Source organism: Bicyclus anynana, chromosome 25 (assembly GCF_947172395.1).
Source record: "Bicyclus anynana chromosome 25, ilBicAnyn1.1, whole genome shotgun sequence".
NCBI classification, from domain to species: domain Eukaryota; kingdom Metazoa; phylum Arthropoda; class Insecta; order Lepidoptera; family Nymphalidae; genus Bicyclus; species Bicyclus anynana.
In genome coordinates, this window is record NC_069107.1 from 8857716 (window position 1) to 8879951 (window position 22236).

Below are 22236 nucleotides of genomic sequence, written 5' to 3' on the forward strand. Positions count from 1 at the left end.
ATAAATGGGCTATCTAATACTGAAAGAATTTTTCAAATCGGACCAGTATATCCTGAGATTAGCGCGTTCAATCAAACAAACTCGGCAACAAAACACAAACAGCACCACCATTTTAGTACGGCACTAGGATTTTCGACATTTATTTTTAATCATCTTAAACACTATAACAAAGCCGTACATTAATAATAATTAGTCGTAATTCATCATTTGTATCTGAGAAATTCCACTTACTCGCGTACTGTACCGCTCAGAAATGACGGCATAGTGCTCAGAGTTATTTTCTGATCTAGTAACAGCCTTCTAAGCGTAATTCATGTTGTTTCATTTCACATGTAATTTTTGTTCAAGGGCTTGCAGTCTATACCTAAGTCCGACGTAATAATACGAGTGAAGCTGGCTATGTGTAATAGTGTAGAAGTACTAACAGTTTGTAATCTTATGTTCATATTTTGCTTGACCTATGACATATAAAAAAAATATTGATAAACTTATTTTTATTACGTACTAGCGGACATCTGCGACTTCGGCTGCATTAGGTTTTTCACAAATCTCGCGGGAAAATTTTTGACGGGATATAACTTGCTTTATCTTCCAGTTAAAGTTCAAACGCCGTTTCAAGGATTAGCGCAAACAAACAGAAAGACAGACAGACAGACATTTCTAACAATAATTATTATTTATTTTATTTTATTTATTATTCTACAAAAAACACATTTAGTAGCCTTATTAGAAGGCTCAAGGTCACTCAGCGGGCGATGGAGCGAGCTATGCTTGGAGTTTCTCTGCGTGATCGAAGAGATCCGCAGACGAACCAAAGTCACTGACATAGCTCAGCGTGTCGCGAAGCTGAAGTTCGAAGAGCCGATGGGCGTTGGGGTCCCAAGGTGCTGGAATGGCGACTCCGCACCGGAAAGCGCATTGTTGGGCGACCCCCCTCTAGGTGGACCGAGGATATCAAGCGGGTTGCAGGGAGCCGCTGGATGCTGGCGGCTCGAGATCGTTGTGCTTGGAAGTCCATGCAAGAGGCCTATGTCCAGCACTGGACGTCTATCGGCTGATAAGTAGATAATAATTAGTAATATTAGTAGGAAGCAATACCGTCTTTACCATAAGGGCACACGGGGCCAGTGCCCAGGGCCCCCATTCTTAGGAGGCTCCGAAGGACTGACAATATCAATATCCTTCAAAATATTGACTCTAAGGAAGATTATGCTCAACAGAAATCTATCGTAATTGTAAGCAAAAAACCAGCAGCATTAACTACATCATTAATGACATATTATATTATACTGTATTTGATTACCTTTATTAAAAGATCATACTTAGTAAAAAATGTTAGTATAATTCGCTTTTTTTACTTTCCGAACGGGCCCCAAATTCTTGTGTGCCCAAGGGCCCCAGCCTAGTTTAAGACGGCGATGGTAGGAAGTAATAGAGATATTTCAGTAGCACGTCAAAACTAAGGCAAACAAAAGCGGCTTAGTATTTGCTAAATGGCTTTAGTTCCGCATAGTTTCCCTTCCCATGAGAAGACGGGGATATATGAGAATAAGCTAGTTGACACTTTTTTAAATGGTCTTAAATAGTTCTATTAGACTGAAAATTTGATCTTATAATTTTTTTGAGACGTGATTAGTTTTTAAATATATTTTTGACAATACGAGCCAAAACGCCTGTCGGCCATGACAGTCTATAAATTAACCATTTCATGACGTCACTATAATAAATGGAGCGTTTGACAAACATATTAGTTATCAATTAGTTCGACGTTTAGTAGGTACATCAAGTCAACCAAATCAAATCAAATCAAATCAAAAATCATTTATTTCAAGTAGGCTCAGTTTACAAGCACTTTTGACACGTCAGTTGACTATTTGTAAAGATTCTACCACCGGTTCGGAAGGCAGGTTCTGCTGAGAAGATACCGGCAAGAAACTCAACAGTTGCTCTTTTGAAAAAGTCATACAGTATTATAATTTACAATTGATAACAATTACTGTTTACATTTCTTATAGTTTTACTTCCTGTGTGAAGGTGGAAGCTGATCCAACGGCCTCCAAGCATCTCTATCATTAAGGAACTCATCAATGTTGTAGTACCCTCGACTAAGTAAGCAAAACAAAAGCAATCAGTCCCCATGACGCTTTAGTAACTGCACATTTAGCATCTCAGGCTCCCCTACCTTAAGTTTTCGTTACCACCCAGTGGGATATTTCCAAAGTTCAAAACGATTTATACCCTTAGAAATGAAATAAAGGGTCCTAACCAAACAAAACCAATATCTAGAGCGGTCAGAAAGTTGGCTAAGCTCTTGACGGCAAGAAAATATTATATTTCTCACTGAAAACTACTAATCATAAATTATTTATTATGTTCTCATTTATTTATTACTTCTTTTTTTTTTTAATTTTTAACAATATAAGTATAAAATACAAAACATTTAAAATTTATAAAAAAAATTCACCCTCCCGCTGCGGGACATTTGAGTGCCCAAGCAACCGGTGGTCAGGGCTCTAGAGTGAGCAACCTCCTCACAATATGCGCCGTCTCAAGGATCACTGCCTTTTGTATCCGACTCTTGATCCAACAGTTAAGCGAAAGCTTCTTAAGGTGTTGGTCGAAGCTTTTCGCTATAAGACCATTGACTGACTTATTAATTATTAATTAGTAACACTTCTTCTTGTTGTTTCCGCCCGCGTCACCACATGGCTCCACGGAAGGCCAGCGCTGCGCTGGTGCATCCATCACTAGCGTAGCACGTGCTGAGTGGTGACCATTTTGGTACCACACACATCATTTTTTGGATTTAATTTAATTATTAGTTTAATATCTTTAAATTATTACTTTACTCGTTCGTTATCAACCCATATTCGGCTCACTGCTGAGCTCGAGTCTCCTCTCAGAATGAGAGGGTTTAGGCCAATAGTCCACCACGCTGGCCCAATGCGGATTGGCAGACTTCACACACGCAGAGAATTAAGAAAATTCTCAGGTGTGCAGGTTTCCTCACGATGTTTTCCTTCACCGTTTGAGACACATGATATATAATTTCTTAAAATGCACACAACTGAAAAGTTGGAGGTGCATGTCCCGGACCGGATTCGAACCCACACCCTCCGGAATCGGAGGCCAAGGTCATATCCATTGGGCTATCACGGCTCTAGAGCCGTGATTAGTTTGCTATATTTTTAAAATTTCTTTCTTTTGTTTTAAGTATTTGTTGTCTTTTGTGTACTATTTATGTGTGTTTGTGTCCAAATAAAATAATTGTCTTTCTTTCTTTCTTTCTTTCTAAAAGTTTATATCTTAGTGGAAACATTGGTAGGCTAATGAGCCATAGAGACGAATAAGTAGGTTTTTCTTTTTATCGTTTTAAGATTGTTTGCGTGCAATGAGTCAGGCTGATTGGTGGAATAGATAAGATTAGCTGTTTTGTACAAATCTGCCTTATCACTTATCGGTGTGGGCGGCTACTGATAAGGTATTGTTCAGAATATCGCTGGAAAGGCTGCTTCCCCTGATAACTGCAACCGCGCATCCCGTGCGTGCAAAGAGTAGCTTGCTAATAAAAATATACAGAAGTGCCACTGTTCTGTCAAGTTTGAAGGTCGTTATGACCTTCAAACTTGACCGTATGCATTTAAAATTTCAATTGTTATTCCATTTATTAAGGCATATAAGTTCATATTGGGGAACCCTAAAAACAGAAAAATGAAATCTCTTTAGAGAGAAAGTGTAAAAGCACCCAGTATACATATTACATAGTGATATAAAATAATAATAATTAATAATGCAAATAGGTATAAAACTTACATACTAACTGGGAAGCTTAAAAGACTCTTCCCAGGCGTCATTCTAGTCAGGAGTATACACTATTTTTTATTATTGTCTTGGTGCACTGATAGCCAATATGTAAACAAAGAGCTGGGCATCCCGTCACAAACTGTCCTGAGGATGCTGTTACGCGCTGTTCTGAGTCTCTCCCAGAAGGAGGCCAGAATTAGCCTGCAGGTTTTTGTATAACGTCAAACGTTCCACGAATTTCTTTCAGAGAAATTCTTTCTGTCAAAAGGCTACAAAAGTTTTAAACTTCTTTTCACGTAGCATCAAACAAAGTAGCTTTCAGCGTTTGCTCGCTTCGATATTTTAAACTACTTACATAATTTGAATGCGGTTTTTTAGCAATATTTACCGTGATGTACGGAAAACGTTTATACGTCATGCTGTTTAAAAAATGTCCTGATTCAGGGTTTCTACATGCTAGTAATAGTATAAATACATTTCATTTTAATGAATCTATTTTTGTCCCGTAGGTACCGTGCGATTTGCACTTCTGCAATAATTTATTCATCACAACAATAACTAATGTAACATTACAGTATGTCCAGTGACGAGTTTATTTTAAAATGTGTCGTTAAATATCCTAGTCACAGTTGTAATGGTGGTTTTAGATATATAATTAATAATATATTTTGTTTGTTTATATTAAATGTTAAATATGTTAGTGCTGTGCGTTTTCTTTTTATCCGTTTTTGGATCTTTAAATGCTGGTAAGTGTTAGTTTTCTACTTTTTTTATTCAAAGAAGCTTTCACATATCTTCTCAAGTATTAGGTAAGTTAAGGCAATAAAAGATAGATTAAGCCCTATAATTACCAAAGTAAAAAAAAATATAAAATAGGTCGAACTATATCGGAGAAGTGCGACCACAAACACCGTGGCATAAGATTTTTGTCTACATTTACAGTAATCTATACTGATATTATAAAGAGGAAAGACATGATTGTCTGTCTGTTTTGCATTGAATAGATGTTAGCCGAAATTTGATGTTTCTTGCATGGACTTCCAAACAAAACGGTCTCGAGCCGCCAGCATCCAGCGGCTCCGCGCAACCCGCTTGTGTCTTCGGTCCACCTAGTGGGGGGTCGACCAACACTGCGCTTTCCGGTGCGTGGTCGCCATTCCAGCACCATGGGACCCCAACGCTCTTCGGCTCTTCGAACTAGGTGGCCTGCCAATTGCCATTTCAGTTTCGCGATTCGCTGAGCTATGTCAGCGACTTTAGTTCGTCTGCGGATTTCTGATTCGATCACGCAGAGAAACCCTAAGCATAGCTCGCTCCATAGCCCGCTGAGTTACTTTGAGCCTTCTAATATGGCCCATAGTTAGCTAACTCATTACCAAGTACAAGAATAAAATCAACTAGAATCTGACCGTAACTGGTTATCTGGCCGAAAACGAAACCGAAACCGAATATTCGGCCATGGCTTCAGTTTCGAAACCGAAACTCACGTGGTCAAGTATAAAATTAAAATACTGAAGTTTGCTGCATTTTACCCATTATTCTACATTAATTAGGACATAAAATAGAAACACGGTAACGTTTATTATTAATGGAATTTTCGACAGGGCCGGATTTAGGAGGTCTAAAGGTTCTCGCAAGTTTGTATGAAAGTCATTAATTTTTTATGCTACAAACTTGAAATTTGGCAGGGAGGTGATTTATAATTGGTTAACTAACATCCGTAACGAAATAATTTTGCGACAGGGCCAGATTGAAGAGGTCTAAGCACTCTCGCAAGACACAAACATGCTTAAAAATAATGTGATTCGATAACTTTTCAAAATTCTTTCCCTAAATTGTTAAAAAGGGCTTGAAAGTCCTTTCAATATAAATTGTTCATATTTTTAACCGACTTCAAAAAAAGGAGGAGGTTCTCAATTCGTCTTTATGTTTTTTTTTGTATGTATGTTACCTGATTACTCGGAGAAGCCTGGACCGATTTGAATAATTCTTTTTTTGTTTGAAAGGGTATCCTCCTGAGGTGGTCCCATTGAAGGCTAAACCGGTATTGTGTTAATATAAGCCGTTTCTGAAAGAATTACATGAAAGAACACCTTCTGAAAAACCTAAATCTTTATGATATTCTTACATGGCTTAAATTAGTACATCATTGGCCTAGCACCGCCTTCAAACTGATCATCAGTTGAACATAATATGATAGATACAACTTAGTATGATGTTATTTTTCGCTTTTTTAAACATACTGACTAAACTAAGTCAGTATGTTTTAAGTTTTTGAAGTCGGTTGAATTTTTTTTATTAAAATTTTTCATTTAAAACATTATCGGGACAAGGAAAGTAACTTACACCGGTTTTCACGAGGATGAAGTCGCGTATATGAAAACAAGGATTGTCGTGTTCTTTGTAAAATAAATATGATTATTAAATTTCAATATTTAAAATCCTCCAAAGCTCAACGGTAAGAGAGGTCGGAGTTATCACCGAGGGGTGGTGGTTCGACCCTCACCCCGTTGGTCTACTGTCGTACCCACTCCTAATACAATCTTTCCCGACTAGTTGGAGGGAAATGGAAATATTGGTCATATAAAAAAAAGTTATGACAAATATTCATTTAAAAAAAAATATCAATTATTTTTTTCATTTTTAATTTTTTTTTATTTGGACCACCAACAAAATTATATGTACACATACAAAATATTTTACAAATAAGGGCATAACACATATAATTTTACTTATAGGTAGCCATAGCAACGCAAAAAGTATAGGTAGTAGGAATAATAAAAATGAAAATTGACAAATAGAAAGAAAAAAACAAAATATAAATTTGAATTTACACATTTTGACAAAAACCAAAGGAAAAAAATTAAACGAGAACTTTTTTATTATAAGTGGAGAGAGAATTACATATTTATGAGATGAAGAATGATTATTAGAGAATTACAATTATACATTTTACAAATTATGAATAAAAAATACAATTATAACAGTATGGCTTAATTAATTAATTATACATTACCAATGTATGTTATAATAAAATAGATAAATTAGGTATTTTTAAGTCACAACTAATGATGAGAATATTACAGATCGAATTATTGAGCGGAGCTCTTAAGAAAAGTTTTTATAATTTTGGATTTGAAAAGATGTAACTTGTCACTGTGTAAATCAATTAAATATAGTATGTTTAGTCATCATTTCCATTCCAGATTACTATCGCATGTCGTACCGTCCCAGGCCGTGCCTCATGCCCACGCTGGAGCACGGGCGGGTGCAAGCGCGCCGGTCCACGCTCATCCGGTTCAAGTGCCTGCAGCGGTACGAGCTGGTCGGCAACCGGTACGCCACGTGCAAGGACGGCCAGTGGGACGCGCCCGTGCCGGTCTGCGTCCGTGAGTTACTACTGTTACTGCCGCATGTCGTACCGTCCCAGGCCGTGCCTCATGCCCACGCTGGAGCACGGGCGGGTGCAAGCGCGCCGGTCCACGCTCATCCGGTTCAAGTGCCTGCAGCGGTACGAGCTGGTCGGCAACCGGTACGCCACGTGCAAGGACGGCCAGTGGGACGCGCCCGTGCCGGTCTGCGTCCGTGAGTTACTACTGTTACTGCCGCATGTCGTACCGTCCCAGGCCGTGCCTCATGCCCACGCTGGAGCACGGGCGGGTGCAAGCGCGCCGGTCCACGCTCATCCGGTTCAAGTGCCTGCAGCGGTACGAGCTGGTCGGCAACCGGTACGCCACGTGCAAGGACGGCCAGTGGGACGCGCCCGTGCCGGTCTGCGTCCGTGAGTTACTACTGTTACTGCCGCATGTCGTACCGTCCCAGGCCGTGCCTCATGCCCACGCTGGAGCACGGGCGGGTGCAAGCGCGCCGGTCCACGCTCATCCGGTTCAAGTGCCTGCAGCGGTACGAGCTGGTCGGCAACCGGTACGCCACGTGCAAGGACGGCCAGTGGGACGCGCCCGTGCCGGTCTGCGTCCGTGAGTTACTACTGTTACTGCCGCATGTCGTACCGTCCCAGGCCGTGCCTCATGCCCACGCTGGAGCACGGGCGGGTGCAAGCGCGCCGGTCCACGCTCATCCGGTTCAAGTGCCTGCAGCGGTACGAGCTGGTCGGCAACCGGTACGCCACGTGCAAGGACGGCCAGTGGGACGCGCCCGTGCCGGTCTGCGTCCGTGAGTTACTACTGTTACTGCCGCATGTCGTACCGTCCCAGGCCGTGCCTCATGCCCACGCTGGAGCACGGGCGGGTGCAAGCGCGCCGGTCCACGCTCATCCGGTTCATTCGGTAGCCATTGTAACTGGCAATAAACTATTTATCTATATCTATACTTATAATAAATCTGTTGAGAGAATCAAAATAACTATCAGCGAGTGATTAGTGATCGATAATGATGCCAAAAATGCAATCAGTAAGATTTTTGTCTGTCTGTCTGTATGTTCATTATAGAAATAAAAACTACTCGACGGATTTTAACGAAACTTAGTACTATTATTCTTTAAAGTCCTGGACAGGTTATAGTATACTTTTCATCACCCTACGATCAATAGGAGCAGAGCCGTCGTCCATCGGCTGTTAATAATAATTAGATGAATCGAAGGGGTCACTAAGCCATCACGGCTCCAAATATGTTTGTATATTCCAGGTTCTGGTTGCACAGTGCCACAAATAGAGAACGGGATAGCGGCTGCGAGTATAAACAACGCCTGGGTGCTGTACTTCTGCTTACCAGAGTTCAGGCTCGTGGGTTCCGCTGCCATCTTCTGCGACGGGCGACGATGGAACGCCACCGCTCCTACCTGCGTCAGTGAGTATCTCAATAGTCTGTAAGTCACCTCCGTGTCACCTGGATGAGGGTATCAGCTAAAAATCAGTGCTGTGTGCTCTAACATTTGCTTGGTTCGTGCAGAATGCTGAGCTGGTTTTTCATGGTTGTGTCAAACATGTCAGTGTGGTGATTGAACGCCCAGCCACCAGGTAAATAAACATATTCGAACATACGCCCCGCTCCCTAAAAGTAAAAAATGAAGTATGGATTATTCACGGCAATTGTTTTAAATTCTGGCTCTTTAATTTTATTTTTCTTTACTTATATAATTTTCCATGAGGAAAAGCCAAAGGTATTACACCGTACAACCAAGTCTTTCAATCTCGCTCTTCAAATTTGCAACTAAATAAAAGTCAAATGAAAAAAAATAACGCATTACAGACAAGAACGCTACATTTCGTTCCAATTTAATTTTTTCAAACAATCATGGCTTTACATATAATTAACTATGATGATTATATTTAACAATAAAACCTCCTTCGTTTTATAGTAGGCTAGTACTCGTAACATACAAAAAAATTAAAAAAACAAAATTTCTTTAGAGGCCAAAATAGTTGTTTGGCCCCGCTGTGGAGCGGTAAAATGACAGCGTTTTTGAGCAAGAGTAGTGAAAAATTATTTTTTATAAGAAATCCTTAACTTATATTACTTAATATCGATATTAGTCTATGCACCTAATATACGAAATTAATATTGTTTTTATAAAATTTGTTGAGTCAACTATTAAGAACCTCATTCACTTTTTTTTTCGTTCGTTCGCCCGTTTTTTAACCGACTTCCAAAAAGGAGGAGGTTCTACGTTCGGCTGTATGTATGTTTTTTTTTTTTTTTTTTTTTTTTTTTTTTTTTTTTTTTTTTTTTTTTTTTTTTTTATGTATGTCCAGCGATAATTCCGTCATTTGTGGACCGATTTTGAAAATTCTTTTTTTGTTTTGAAGGGTTTGTTTCCAGGGTGGTCCCATTTTTTTCATGTCAGGCATCCTGAAGAAATCGAGGGGAACTTTCGAAAATCGTAGAGACAGCTAGTGCGTTTGTTAGTGTTTCCGTAAGGTATTTTAAACCACTACAATTTTATGAAGGTCTGGAGTTGGTCTGATGATGGAGTCGAAACGCAGACGATGGAACTCGTCAACGATTTACAGCAGGTACCTTTTGTTTGAGCTTGATTTATTTGTATTGATGAGAACTTTCCACGTAGATGGTTTGTGACTGTATTGAGGGTCTGATGATGAAGACGAAGGACAGTTAAGAGAACTTCTCAACGGTTCACAGTAGCTACCTTGTGTTTTGACTTGATATTTTTGTATTGATGAGAACTTTCCACCTGGATAGGTTGTGACTGTATTAGGGGTCTGGTGATGAAGACGAAGGATAGTTAAGGGAACTCCTCGACGGTTCATAGTAGCTACGTTGTGTTTTGACTTGATAATTTTGTATTGATGAGAACATTTCACCTGGATAGGTTGTGACTGTATTAGGGGTCTGGTGATGAAGATGAAGGAGAGTTAAGGGAACTCCTCGACGGTTCATAGTAGCTACGTTGTGTTTTGACTTGATAATTTTGTATTGATGAGAACATTCCACCTGGATAGGTTGTGACTGTATTAGGGGTCTGGTGATGAAGATGAAGGAGAGTTAAGGGAACTCCTCGACGGTTCACAGTAGCTACTTTGTGTTTGGACTTGATAAGTTTTATATTGATGAGAGCTTTCCACCCATATGGATAGTGACTGCAAAGGAGGTCTGGGGATGAAGACGGAGGACAGTCACCTTTCACGTTTTTCTGAATATTCATATTACGTGTGGATAAAGTGGGAGTGAAATTTTGTATATGAGTTAAGGTACTAAAATTGGGAGTGTAGGACTTAGATACTTATCATAAGAAAATAACGTTTCAACTAATTGCTTATTAATTTTTGTTCACACTCAGTAGGTGAGCTAACACTAAAAATTAAAAAATAAAAATTTTAATAAAAAAAATTCAACCGACTTCCAACTCAAAAATTAACCTAAACTAAAAAGCAAAAAATAACATCTTACCTATGTGCTACCTTCTGATCACTTTGAAGGCGGTGCCAATCCAGTGTCATGTTTTAATTAAAGCCGTTTCTGAAAGAACCACAGAAATTTTGTAATTTAAACGGCTTGAATTAAAACATCACTGGCTTGGCACCGCCTTCAAACTGATCAGAAGGTAGCACATAGGTAAGATGTTATTTTTTGCTTTTTAGTTTAGGTTAATTTTTGAGTTGGAAGTCGGTTGAATTTTTTTTATTAAAATTTTTATTGGAGAAGTTCGTTTGTTTCATGAATGTCACGCGATTACTAGAAGACGTCTGAACCGATTGTTTTTTCATATTGGTCATAATTTCCAGACGCAACACAGCAAACCCCTTTGAGCTGCGACTTCGAGGACGGTCTCTGCGGTTGGGCCCAAGACGAGCTGCACGACTTCGACTGGAGGAAGCGTAACGACAAGACGCCGAGCTCGTTCCTGAACACCGGTCCTTCCTACGATCACACACGCGGACCCCACGGCTCTGGTAAACTATACTGCTTGTATAAATATACCTTTAGACCGCCACACAGTGTACGAGTGACGTGGGAAGTGCGCAGAGACGTTCCGTGGCCATGTTACTCGTCCTGCCTACCGCTCCAAAAATTTCCAGTGCGAATGCAAGTCTACGGATTTGTACGCGGCGTTGTGATTATGTGCGCGAGTAGAGAATTCCGTGGCTGCTGTACAAATGTAAGCGAATCATATTTTTTCTTTATTCATCTTACAATTGTCAGCCTCTTTACGTGTCTCTTGCTGATGTGATAAAATAATTCATTTCTCTGAGTGCTGCAATCGCTAATTACGTGCAATCATCGGTATAAATCGTTAAGAGCGCGCAGCGCGTTGGTACGATATGGATAAAATTCGAAGCGCAAACGAGACGCCGAATTATGACTTTTACGTGTGTGAAAAGCACGGAGCAATTGACAAAAAAATAAAAAACCATTTTTACCTAATTGCAAGTAAATTAAACAACATAACGAAAATCAAAATGGCCATGTTCAAGATATATACTTAATTTTCTATACAAAACAAAAATTTAAGAAAATAAGTTTGCTTTTCCTGAGATTGAAAGCAAAATGTGAGAAAAACATGTATTTTTCAAAAAAATGGACTATCGAGATAAGTTTTACAAATTGTGTATTTTGTATAGTCATAACGAAGCTAACACTTTGAAATATCTTTTACCCAAATATCAGGCTCCTAACTTTTCCAGAATCTGAGATCCAGAACCATTTGTAAGCACCAAATTACATATTGCACACTCTTAATACATCCGCATTATACATCTTACCTCTAATCACTTCAAAGATGTATAAAACAAGTGCAAATTCCCTCCTAACCCGTAATTCGGTGTACCCGACCATTCCCAATACGAATAATGTTGGATACATTAGTGGGCATAGCTGGGCACCGTTAATCAAATAGTTAACTTCGTTAAACGTTAAAGCGTTACATTCCGGAAGAATTAACGCAAGTTAACGTTAATCGTTAATCCGTTAATATGACTGGTTAATATTGCATTTTTATATCATTGTGTGAGATTGGAAATTTACCACTGGAAAAATAGAGGTGAGCACTGGGGAAAAGTGCCATAATTTGTTTTTAGTTGATTTTATCAATAATTTTAACATAAATATAGTAATTTGTTGATTTATTTGAAAAAAAAATCTTTAATAATTTCTTACTTGTCTAAACCTGTAAATCACGTCGCGCGGTAAATAGTAGGCATTGGATTAACGATTAACGGACTTCTGCATATTAACGGAAGTTAACGGGTCCGTTAACATTTTTAAAAGTTAATCCGTTAATCAAAATGTTAACTTCGTTAATTAACGGTTAACGGATTAACGAGTTAATGCCCAGCTATGTTAGTGGATAGTACGGGTATACGCCGTATAGCCGCATATACCACCAGATGACTGGGTTAGTTTCTAACTGACTTCTAACTAAAGCGTTATACAGCACTATTACCGCCTTAATGTTACTGAAACCCCTAACCTCTATTTTTAACCGACTTCCAAAAAGGAGGAGGTTCTACGTTCGGCTGTATGTATGTTTTTTTTATATATAAAACAGATTACGAAATGTGTTTATGATTGTATCATGTAATTCACCAAGTTTTATAGTATAATACAATATATTTTATAATTTACGTTATGTTTATTTTGAATAAACCCTGATGATTTTGATGATTAATGTTTTTTACTCTTTCATGCTCGACTACTGAACCGAATCACCTGAAATTTTAAGTAGATAGATATAGATTATAGTCTGGATTAACACATAGGCTACTTTTTATACCGGAAAATTCCATAGTTGCCGAGGGATTTGTGAAAAAAATTAGCATATGTGTTATCCTTAATACCAAATTTCAGCTAAATCGGTTCAGTAGTCCAGGTGTGAAAGAGTAACAAATATTCGCAAACCTCAGGAAACCATAGATTTTTTCGGGATAAAAAGTAGCCTGTGTTAGTCCAGAGCAAAATCTATTTCCATTCCAAATTTCAGCCAAATCGCTTCAGTAGGAAGCGGCGTTAAAGAGTAACAAACATCCCTCAGACTAATTAGATAAAGACCTGCCTCGCAAGACATCATTTTTCTGTCAACGTATATGATCAACGATCTTATGCGATTATAAACACTGTCTCTAAAAAATCGATGTTTCATAGTTTAAAATCGTGTCCGTCGGTTAAAAACCTCCGTAAAATTACCTTTTTGTGTAGTTATATGGTGTAAAAAACGAACAAAAACTGCTAGTTTAGTTTAAAAAATGTATGAAATCTAAGCTAGTTTTCCTTAGAAAATGGCAGAAAATTTTGTTCGTGAATTTGGGTGCGATACTAGTCCTTCTGTATTTAGTCTGAGCAAACATCCATACAAACATACATCCAAACATCCATACAAACTTTCGCGTTTATAATATTAGTAGGAAGTAGGATTCATTTTGATAAGGATTGTAATAAGTGTCTATATTTTTTTTATGAAAATTATTTAAACTTTCAGGCTACTACATGTATATTGAGAGCACTTCACGCCTAGAGAACGATACTGCTCGTTTCCTGTCACCAGTTTTCGACAAAAGTCTGGCAGACAACGGCTGTTTTTCATTCTTCTACCATATGTTCGGAAGGTGAGATATTCATATAAGATGCTAGTATTATAATAGACAAATGAAACCATGTGTTGCTCTGAAAACATAATTATTTATTCCTTAGTATTATTACAATGATTAGACTAATACGCAATATTTATGAACATTAACTCACCTGAAAACAGAAAAACGACATTAAATGTTCCTTATTTGTCTTGGTGTAATTAAATAGTTTCGAAATAAAAAAAAAATCACCTCTAGAGACCGAAAAACTTCTCGCTTTTTTCCCTCTTAAAAGTGACAGATGACATTTGACAAGTATAATATAGTGTCATCTGTCAACGTCACTGATCACAGACAGTCGATAGACGCGCCAAAGGAGAGATCATTCACGCTCCATACATTCTGGGCTCTTTTTTGAAAGTGCCGGCCAACAAAAAAAAAAATGGCACGACTCGTAGAATTACGAGTTTTAGTTAAATTAATTACACGTAGAATTAGCCATTTGGAGCAATAGCTAATATGGCATAAAAGTTGTAGGAGGGCTCTGAACCAAGTTATACAGGTTCGACGATTTGTTATTTCATACATTTTGTCGATTTCAAAAGTGCCCGCCCAGAAAAAAAACTGATACGTATCGTTAGAACTGCCCATTTGGAGCACTAGTAAGTATGGCACAAAGATTGTATTTCTAGTTTTTTTTTCTTAGCGGGCACTTTTAAAAGTTGACAAAATGTATGGAAATAACGAATCATCGAACCTGTATAATTTGGTTTAGAGCCACCTGACAACTTTTATGCCATATTAGCTATTACTTCAAATGATTAGTTCTAACGATTCGTGCTATTTTTTTTCGTTGGCCGGCACTTTCAAAAAGGGCCCAAAATGAATGATCTCCTTTAACTAGGGTATACCTACATACATGGTATACCGTTACATTCATTTAAATGGATTTGCAATTCACATCTTAAAGGCTATATGCCTCATTAGTGTATAGCGTTGCGTTGCATTGTCGCAACGAATCAACGCATTTTATGACACACATGCCTTACAATCTCAGAATACAGAAAACACTAGAAGCCACGTACAGCCGTCCTTATAAAGCATGCATTGTGTCCAATCGTATGTGTATGTGACGCATTAGTGATCTAGTAATTAGATATATCACTACTGCATCGAAACGGAGGCTTACAAAAGTGGCTAATTGTCCTAATTTCTTTTAGTACTATGGAAGTTTATACTGCGACTAAACGAAATATAACAAATAATAGATAAATATTCTCTACAATATTGAGTTCTTTGTTCAGGAAGTGTAAAAACTATATAATTATTATTAATATAGAAAGTAAGTACAGTAAAAGCTCATTATTCGCGGGGGATGCGTTCTCTAAATGTGTCGCGAATACTGAAACCGTGAATATGGAATGGTATTTTATACGGGATTATACCTAAGGGATACGTTCTTGGGTAACAAAATAAGTAACAAATATATAAAGAAAAAACAATTAATTGAAGTTATCTTCAGTCAGTTAGACAATGGTTCAGTTAGACAATGGTTTGAAGAATTTTGAAATTTTTTCTGCTTGACATTTTTTAAAACCTTGAAGGTTTTCGGAGTGATTTTAAGCAGTGGCATTCTTAAACCATCAATTTGCAATTTCGACAATAGGTATTTGCAAGTTAAAGTTTAAATTTGCAGATTTTTCGTCAGCTTCGTCAGTCAGTCGCAAATAACGAAATATTTAGCCGCGAATATAGGAATCGGGACTTAATTTTTAATCCGCGAATAGTGAAAACATGAATAAGGAGCTTCTACTGTCTCAAATTTGTGCTCAATGGAGTAGTAAAATTAAGACAATTTTGTAGGCACGTGACATATCTATAGTATAAAATAATCGTAGGGATCTTTGTACATACAACTATCTATCGTCTATCTTTGTTCCATAGAACGTGTGGCGGTCTCCGCGTGTACCAAAAGCCGGACAATATCCCTCTGGAAGCGTTAGTCCAGTCCGGCGAGGAAACGAAGAAGGAATACATACTGTTCGAGAAGTGGGGGAATTTGGGAGACGTGTGGTACGGATCCGTCACACCGTTGAGGCAGTACGATGACAATTTCCAGGTATATTCTCACACATTTGATACCCATATTAATGTTACGTTAATATGGGTATCAAATTAAAGGCTTTGGATATCTATACTAATATTATAAAGCTGAAGAGTTTGTTTGTTTCATTGAACGCGCTTATCTCAGGAACTACTGGTCCTCTTTGAAAAATACTTTCAGTGCTAGATAGCCCATGTATCGAGGAAGGCTGTAGGCTATGTTCTATTTTCAAAAAAATTTGGGATCCTTCCTGATACTCCAATAATGTAACATATGTACAAAAGTTATGTTTACATGGCGTGTACTCCAAAAACTATTGATGTTAGAATAAAATAATGTACTACAACTTTGCAGAACACATCATTTTCTACAAAAAGTGTCGCGACAGCATATACCTATCTTCTATATTTTAGCAGATATAGTACCTTTTGTACTTTAATAAATCATTTAAATCATATGCGAAGGTTTATGTCATTATTTATACAACTAAATTCAAAGCCTTATCAAAATGAATCAAATAATTGTATTTAAAACAAACTTAATAATCAAGAACATATTATAGAGATAAGATTTGCCTTTTACAGTATGTTAATTAGTCATATAGTTTCGGAGATAATTCAAAATTTCTAAAAGACGCAAAAATGCCGCTAAAGGACGCCCTGCGGCTTCACTCTCATAGTTCCTGTTCCCGAAAGAACACGGAGTATAAAAGTATGCCTATGACACTCGCAAACAACGTAGCTTTCTATCGGCGAAAGAATTTTCAAAATGGGTTCTGTAGATCCAGAGATTACCCCCTAAAACCACACAAACGTCTGCTAGTGGAATATTAAACCATACAGCAGCCAATAACTCCACGTGCCCGCAGCGCTAACAGCAGGACATCTCATAAAACTGATGCTGTGTTGATCACGATGTCCATGAATACATACATACATGAATACATCATGCACATCAAATTCTCGACCAAGATTTCCTATGTGCATTTCTGCCAACTTGAAAAAAAGGTTGCATTAAGTTTTTAGTTTTTTTACAATAACTCGGTTCTCTGTTGAGACACGAAAATTTTGACGCTTGGAATGTGGAGCTTGGATCCACCATGCTACTTTATGTCATTAGACCTTAATTAAACAGGATGGAGGAGGAACTAATTTTTTTTTTTTTAATTTAACATTCATTATTTATCATCATTATCTACGTTATCTACCCATATTCGGCTCACTGCTGAGCTCGAGTCTCCTTTCAGAATAAGAAGGGTTAGGCCAATAGTCCACCATGCTGGCCTAATGCGGACTTCATACACGCAGATAATTAAGAAAAAGAAAATTCTCTGGTATGGAGGTTTTCTCACGATGTTTTTCCTCCACCATCACCCTCCGATTCGAACCCATCACCCTCCGGAATGGGAGGCATTATTCTCTAATCATTTAACGTTATTAGAGAGTAAATTATATAAGTATTTATATGTAGTATATAATTGTATATTAATATTATAATATCAACTATCTTAGCACCCATAACACAAGCTTCTCTGTATGCTTACTTTGGGGCTAGAGAGTGATGTGTATTGTTTAAGTATATTTATTTATTATTTATTTAAATTATTTTCAAATCCACAGATCATCATTGAAGGCATTCGCGGCTCGAGCTATACGAGCGATATCGCTTTCGACGACGTGTCAATCCTGCAGGGGCAAAACTGCACATTGGCTATGAATGCAGCTCCTACTCCTCCCACCAACTTGTTCGTATGTAAGTTTGATTTAACAAAAACCGGCCAAGTGCGAGCCGAACTCGCCAACCAAGAGTTCCTTACGTAGGATCATCTATAATATAAAAATGAATCGCAAAATGCGTTGGTAAGCGCATAACTCAACAACGCTTGGACCAATTTGGCCATTTCTTTTTTGTAAATGTTCGATGAAGTTTTAATATGGTTCTTACGGCGAGAAAATTTTGAATATTTGCCGGAAAAACCATAAAAATTGCCCTTTTCTTTTTCCCAATACAAATGTTTTTCTGACTAAAACGTTGTCAATTTGAGCTTTATTGTTATTGTATAAAGTTCATATTAATAAAAATTAGAAAACGGGGTAGGGGTGGGGTAGGGTAGAGTAGGGTAGGGGTAGGGTATGGTAGGGTAGGGGTAAGATAGGGTAGGGGTAGGGCAGGGTAGGGGTGAAAGTTTACATCGAGTTTCACGCGGACGAAGTCGCGGGCGTCCGCTAGTTATAAAATAATAATTCAGGAATTGAATTGCGCAATTTAAAATTTCATCAATACATATAAAATTGAAGTGTTTGTTTGTGTTTTATAAAGCTTTTCTATATTTGACGGCCTCCGTGGCGCAGTGGTACGCGCGGTGTATTTAGAAGACGGAGGTCCTAGGTTCAAACCCCGGCTGGGTCGATTTAGGTTTTCTGAATTGATCCAGGTTTGGCTGGTGGAAGGCTTCGGCCACCACTTCTACAGATTTATTAAAAGTTGTAATCTATCTGATTACAACTTTTTTTTGGTGTCTTCTGTGTATTGTGTTTGTGTGTGTGTGTGTGTGTGTCTGTGTGTGGGTGTGTGTGTGTGTGTGTGTGCGCGCGCGCGGGTGTGTGTGTGTGTTCTTTTCTTTCTTAAGAGTGTGCAATATGTAATTTGGTGGTTACAAATGGTTCTGGATCTCAGATTCTGGAAAAGTTAGGAGCCTGATATTCGTCGTCGACTTCGTTATGACTATACAAAATACACAATGTAAAACTTTTCTCGATAGTTTATTTTTTTGAAAAATACATGTTATGCTCACTTTTTGTTTTCAATCTCAGGAAAAACAAACTTATTTTCTTAAATTTTTGTTTTGTATACAAAATTAGGTATATACCTTGGACATGGCCATTTTGTTTTGTTGTGTAACAATGGTTTTGGCGCTCACGTCATAAAATTTGCGTCGCGCGTCAATCGCTCCGTGCTTTTCACTCACGTGAAAGTCATAATTCGGCGTCTCGTTTGCGCTTCGAAGTTTATCCATATCGTACCGACGCGCTGCGTGCTCTTAATTACTATGTCCATAATATGTTTGCAGCGGACTCCTGCGCAGGACGGTGCCGTATGCTGGACACCGAGGACTCTGTGCCAGGCTGCAGCTGCAGAAGCAGTTGTCCTCTACGCGGGAACTGCTGTCTGGACTTCTTCGAAACATGCCTCTTCGTACCTGGTGAATGTCCATGTCCTCTTGAGTAGTAATATAACTGAGTGATTGTTATGTATTGCTAACATAGAGATCCACAAAAGAACGAAAGTTATTCAAACACAAAGTCAAAATGGGGATGATGACTAAGTTTGAATATGTTGATTTTTATGAGAAATTCGAGTAAATAAGACCATTAGCTAATAAATTAGTAAAAAAACGAATATTTACAAGGTTTAAATAAGATAATAAAAGGAGATCATTCATTTTGGACCCTTTTTGAAAGTGGCGGCCAACGAAAAAAATGGCCCGAATCGTTAGAACTAATCATTTGAGGTAATAGCTAATATGGCATAAAAGTTGTCAGGTGGCTCTAAACCAAATTATACAGGTTCGATGATTCGTTATTTCCATACATTTTTTCAACTTAGTCTTCATCCCCATTGAATTAAGAAGTCTAAATAGTGTATGCTGCGGAGCAACATACACTATTTAGACAGTCGATCTGAAAGAGTAAACCCCATTCGTGCGTCGGAGCTGATACATTTTTTTTTTAATTTCTACTTTCGTTGCAGATTCTACAACCCCAGATGACATGATACCAGCGAACAGTACTGAAGACGATGTGGCGCCGGTGACTCAAAAACTAGTCGCTCCTACAACAGAAACTACCTCCACAACAACAACTACAAGTACAACAACTACGACAACTCCGCGCACGACTACAACAACCAGTACAACAACTACAACAACGCCGCGACCAACAACGACGTCGACGTCGACGACTACAACAACAACAACGCCACGACCAACGACCACGACGACAACAACGCCACGACCAACGACCACAACAACAACAACAACAACGCAACGACCAACAACTACAACAGAAACTACCAAATCAATTACTAATACACCAACAACAAAAGCACCTGTTACAACAAGAACAGTAAAAACAACAACGCCGCCGACAACGACAGTTAGAAAAGAAACAGTTGCAACAAAATCAACAACAGCCATACCTTATGGGATTTCGAGAACCATAGAAAACCATAACGTTTACCATGAACTTATAGACAAGAAGAGAAAAGAACACATCGTGGAAACGAGGAAACTCGTTCATGTGCAAGGTAACTTCAGAGTGCCTAGTGGGAGTTTTCAATGTTTATAAACTCTTCCATGAATTTCAATAAGCTAAGCAATGCCTTTAATATTAGGGACACCATTAATAATATCCTCCACGATCATAAGCAACTTTGGGCGGTTAAACCGCTTCGTAACGTAACGCGTTACGGCGCAACTCTGTCTGGCTTCTCTTTCTCTCACGCATAGAACAGCAGGTTTAAGTATTCCAAGATACATTTCTTTTTTCAATTTTTTTTTAATGTAAAAATATATCGGACAAAAATTTTCATCATTATTAACAACCCATATTCGGCTCACTGCTGAGTACAAGTCTCCTCTCAGAATAGTCCAATGCGGATTGGCAGACTTCACACACGTAGAGAATTAAGAAAATTCTCTGATATGCAAGTTTCCTCACGTTTTCCTTTAACGTTTGGGGCACGTGATATTTTGTTTCACATCTGCATATAACCGAATAGTTTGAGGACAATGCCCCGGAACGGATTCGAACCTGCGCCCTGCGAATCAAAGGCTGAGGTTATATCCATTGAGGCTACGACTCTTTCTGGAACTGATGTGTACACACATACACACATACATTATCAACCCACATACGGCTCACTGCTGAGCTCGAGTCTCCTCTCAGAATGAGAGGGGTTAGGCCAATAGTCCACCGCGCTGGCACAATGCGGATTGGCAGACTTCACACACGCAGAGAATTAAGAAAATTCTCTGGTATGCAGGTTTCCTTACGATGTTTTCCTTCACCTTTTGAGACACGTTATATTTAATTTTGTCTCAAACTAATGTGTGCTACCCTCAAAATCTTGATAAGCGTAGTGCGGAGCGGCCCCCCCCCCATTAGGGGTAGCGACGACCTGAAGGTAGATGGCATGAATTGGCTGAAAAAGGCAAAATAGTGAGGGCAAGCCCTGCTCAAAAGGCTTAGAGGCATATGTCTTGCAGTGGACGCATAATGGCTGATAATGATGATGAAATTAAATGAAAATGAAATGAAATTAAATGAAAATGAAACAGTCTCTGATGTGGCTGAGACCTTCTTTTAAGTAAAAACCTGTGTCGCTCTTCCTTAATAACAAATTTAAACTTAACTTAACATGCAACAAGCAATATAAGCTGGTTTGAGTGCGCGCTTGTGTGTGTGTGTGTGTGTTTGTGTGTGTGTGAATTTGTATCCGATGTTGTACTTAACATATGTATGTAAAATTAATTACGAATTTTTAGGAGATCGCTTTGATCATAGTTAAGCTCTTGCAAATACAAACTTACTTTATTTCTACAGTCATGCTAGTTTAATGGATAAATATTTATTTGTTTTATTTTACTGTATAAAAGACAAGACTGTTTTTTATATAGTGTCGCTGAAAATACTGTTTTAGAAGTAACCATACGCAATGCAATAGCATTTGTTCTTTTATTTATTAAACTCTGATCAAAGCGAAGAGACTTATGTAGTTTTAAAGTAGCATTTAAAATATATAATTGACTTACTGTTAGCATTTTACTTAATGAATATAATAGATCTGTAGGAAATTGGTAAGATTTAAAGTGCATCACTTCGATGATGACCATTAAAATGTAACTCCGTTATTTTCAGAGGCCGAACATAAGAGCTCAAAGGGTTGGACGATAGCTCTGATAGTGTTGGGCGTTGCTCTCTGCGTTGGACTGGTGTTGGCGGTGAAGCTTCGCGGCAGTGCGCGCGCGTTGGTCGAGTTGGCGGGACTACGCGGTCGCGTGACCAACGATCCCGAAGTGCGATATTTGTCCGCCGACAATGATGACTTGTAAATAAACTTTGTTCCATTTGATTGCTTTTGTATTCACCCTTTCACCATCTAACGGTAGTTTATTAGATCCAGAGATTTCCTCCTGCAACAACACAAACTATACCGCGTCGTAACGTAACGCGTTACGGCGCAACTCTGTCTGGCGGTTTTCCCAGAAAATTCCCAGGTAAGCAGGACTATATGTCCGCTGACAACGACCTTGTAAATAAGCTTTGTTCCATCTGATTGCCTTTG

At 38.5% G+C, this 22236-nt stretch overlaps 2 protein-coding genes across 2 annotated transcripts; both read left to right on the forward strand.

Annotated features, from left to right (window-relative positions):
- The first annotated feature begins 4366 nt into the window (after positions 1 to 4366).
- Positions 4367 to 7589, forward strand: LOC128199485 (uncharacterized). The gene is made up of 2 exons (XM_052889324.1): positions 4367 to 4550; positions 7011 to 7589. Exons 1-2 carry the CDS (start codon positions 4545 to 4547, stop codon positions 7587 to 7589), a joined length of 585 nt encoding a protein of 194 aa, XP_052745284.1. The 5' UTR covers positions 4367 to 4544.
- Positions 7590 to 7777: 188 nt separating this feature from the next.
- On the forward strand, positions 7778 to 22023 carry LOC112049597 (MAM and LDL-receptor class A domain-containing protein 1-like). The gene is made up of 9 exons (XM_052889323.1): positions 7778 to 7977; positions 8449 to 8610; positions 11007 to 11174; positions 13697 to 13823; positions 15732 to 15906; positions 17511 to 17643; positions 18962 to 19093; positions 19642 to 20196; positions 21810 to 22023. Exons 1-9 carry the CDS (start codon positions 7806 to 7808, stop codon positions 22001 to 22003), a joined length of 1818 nt encoding a protein of 605 aa, XP_052745283.1. The 5' UTR covers positions 7778 to 7805; the 3' UTR covers positions 22004 to 22023.
- The last annotated feature ends 213 nt before the right edge of the window (positions 22024 to 22236 follow it).

What these genes read in the sequence shown, in the direction of transcription:
- LOC112049597 (XM_052889323.1), top strand. Translation starts at nt 7,806, where the DNA reads ATGTCGTACCGTCCCAGGCCGTGCCTCATGCCCACGCTGGAGCACGGG. An exon ending in AGTACGATGACAATTTCCAG is followed by an intron (nt 15,907 to 17,510) that starts GTATATTCTCAC and finishes TCAAATCCACAG; the next exon opens with ATCATCATTGAAGGCATTCG. An exon ending in AACATGCCTCTTCGTACCTG is followed by an intron (nt 19,094 to 19,641) that starts GTGAATGTCCAT and finishes CTTTCGTTGCAG; the next exon opens with ATTCTACAACCCCAGATGAC.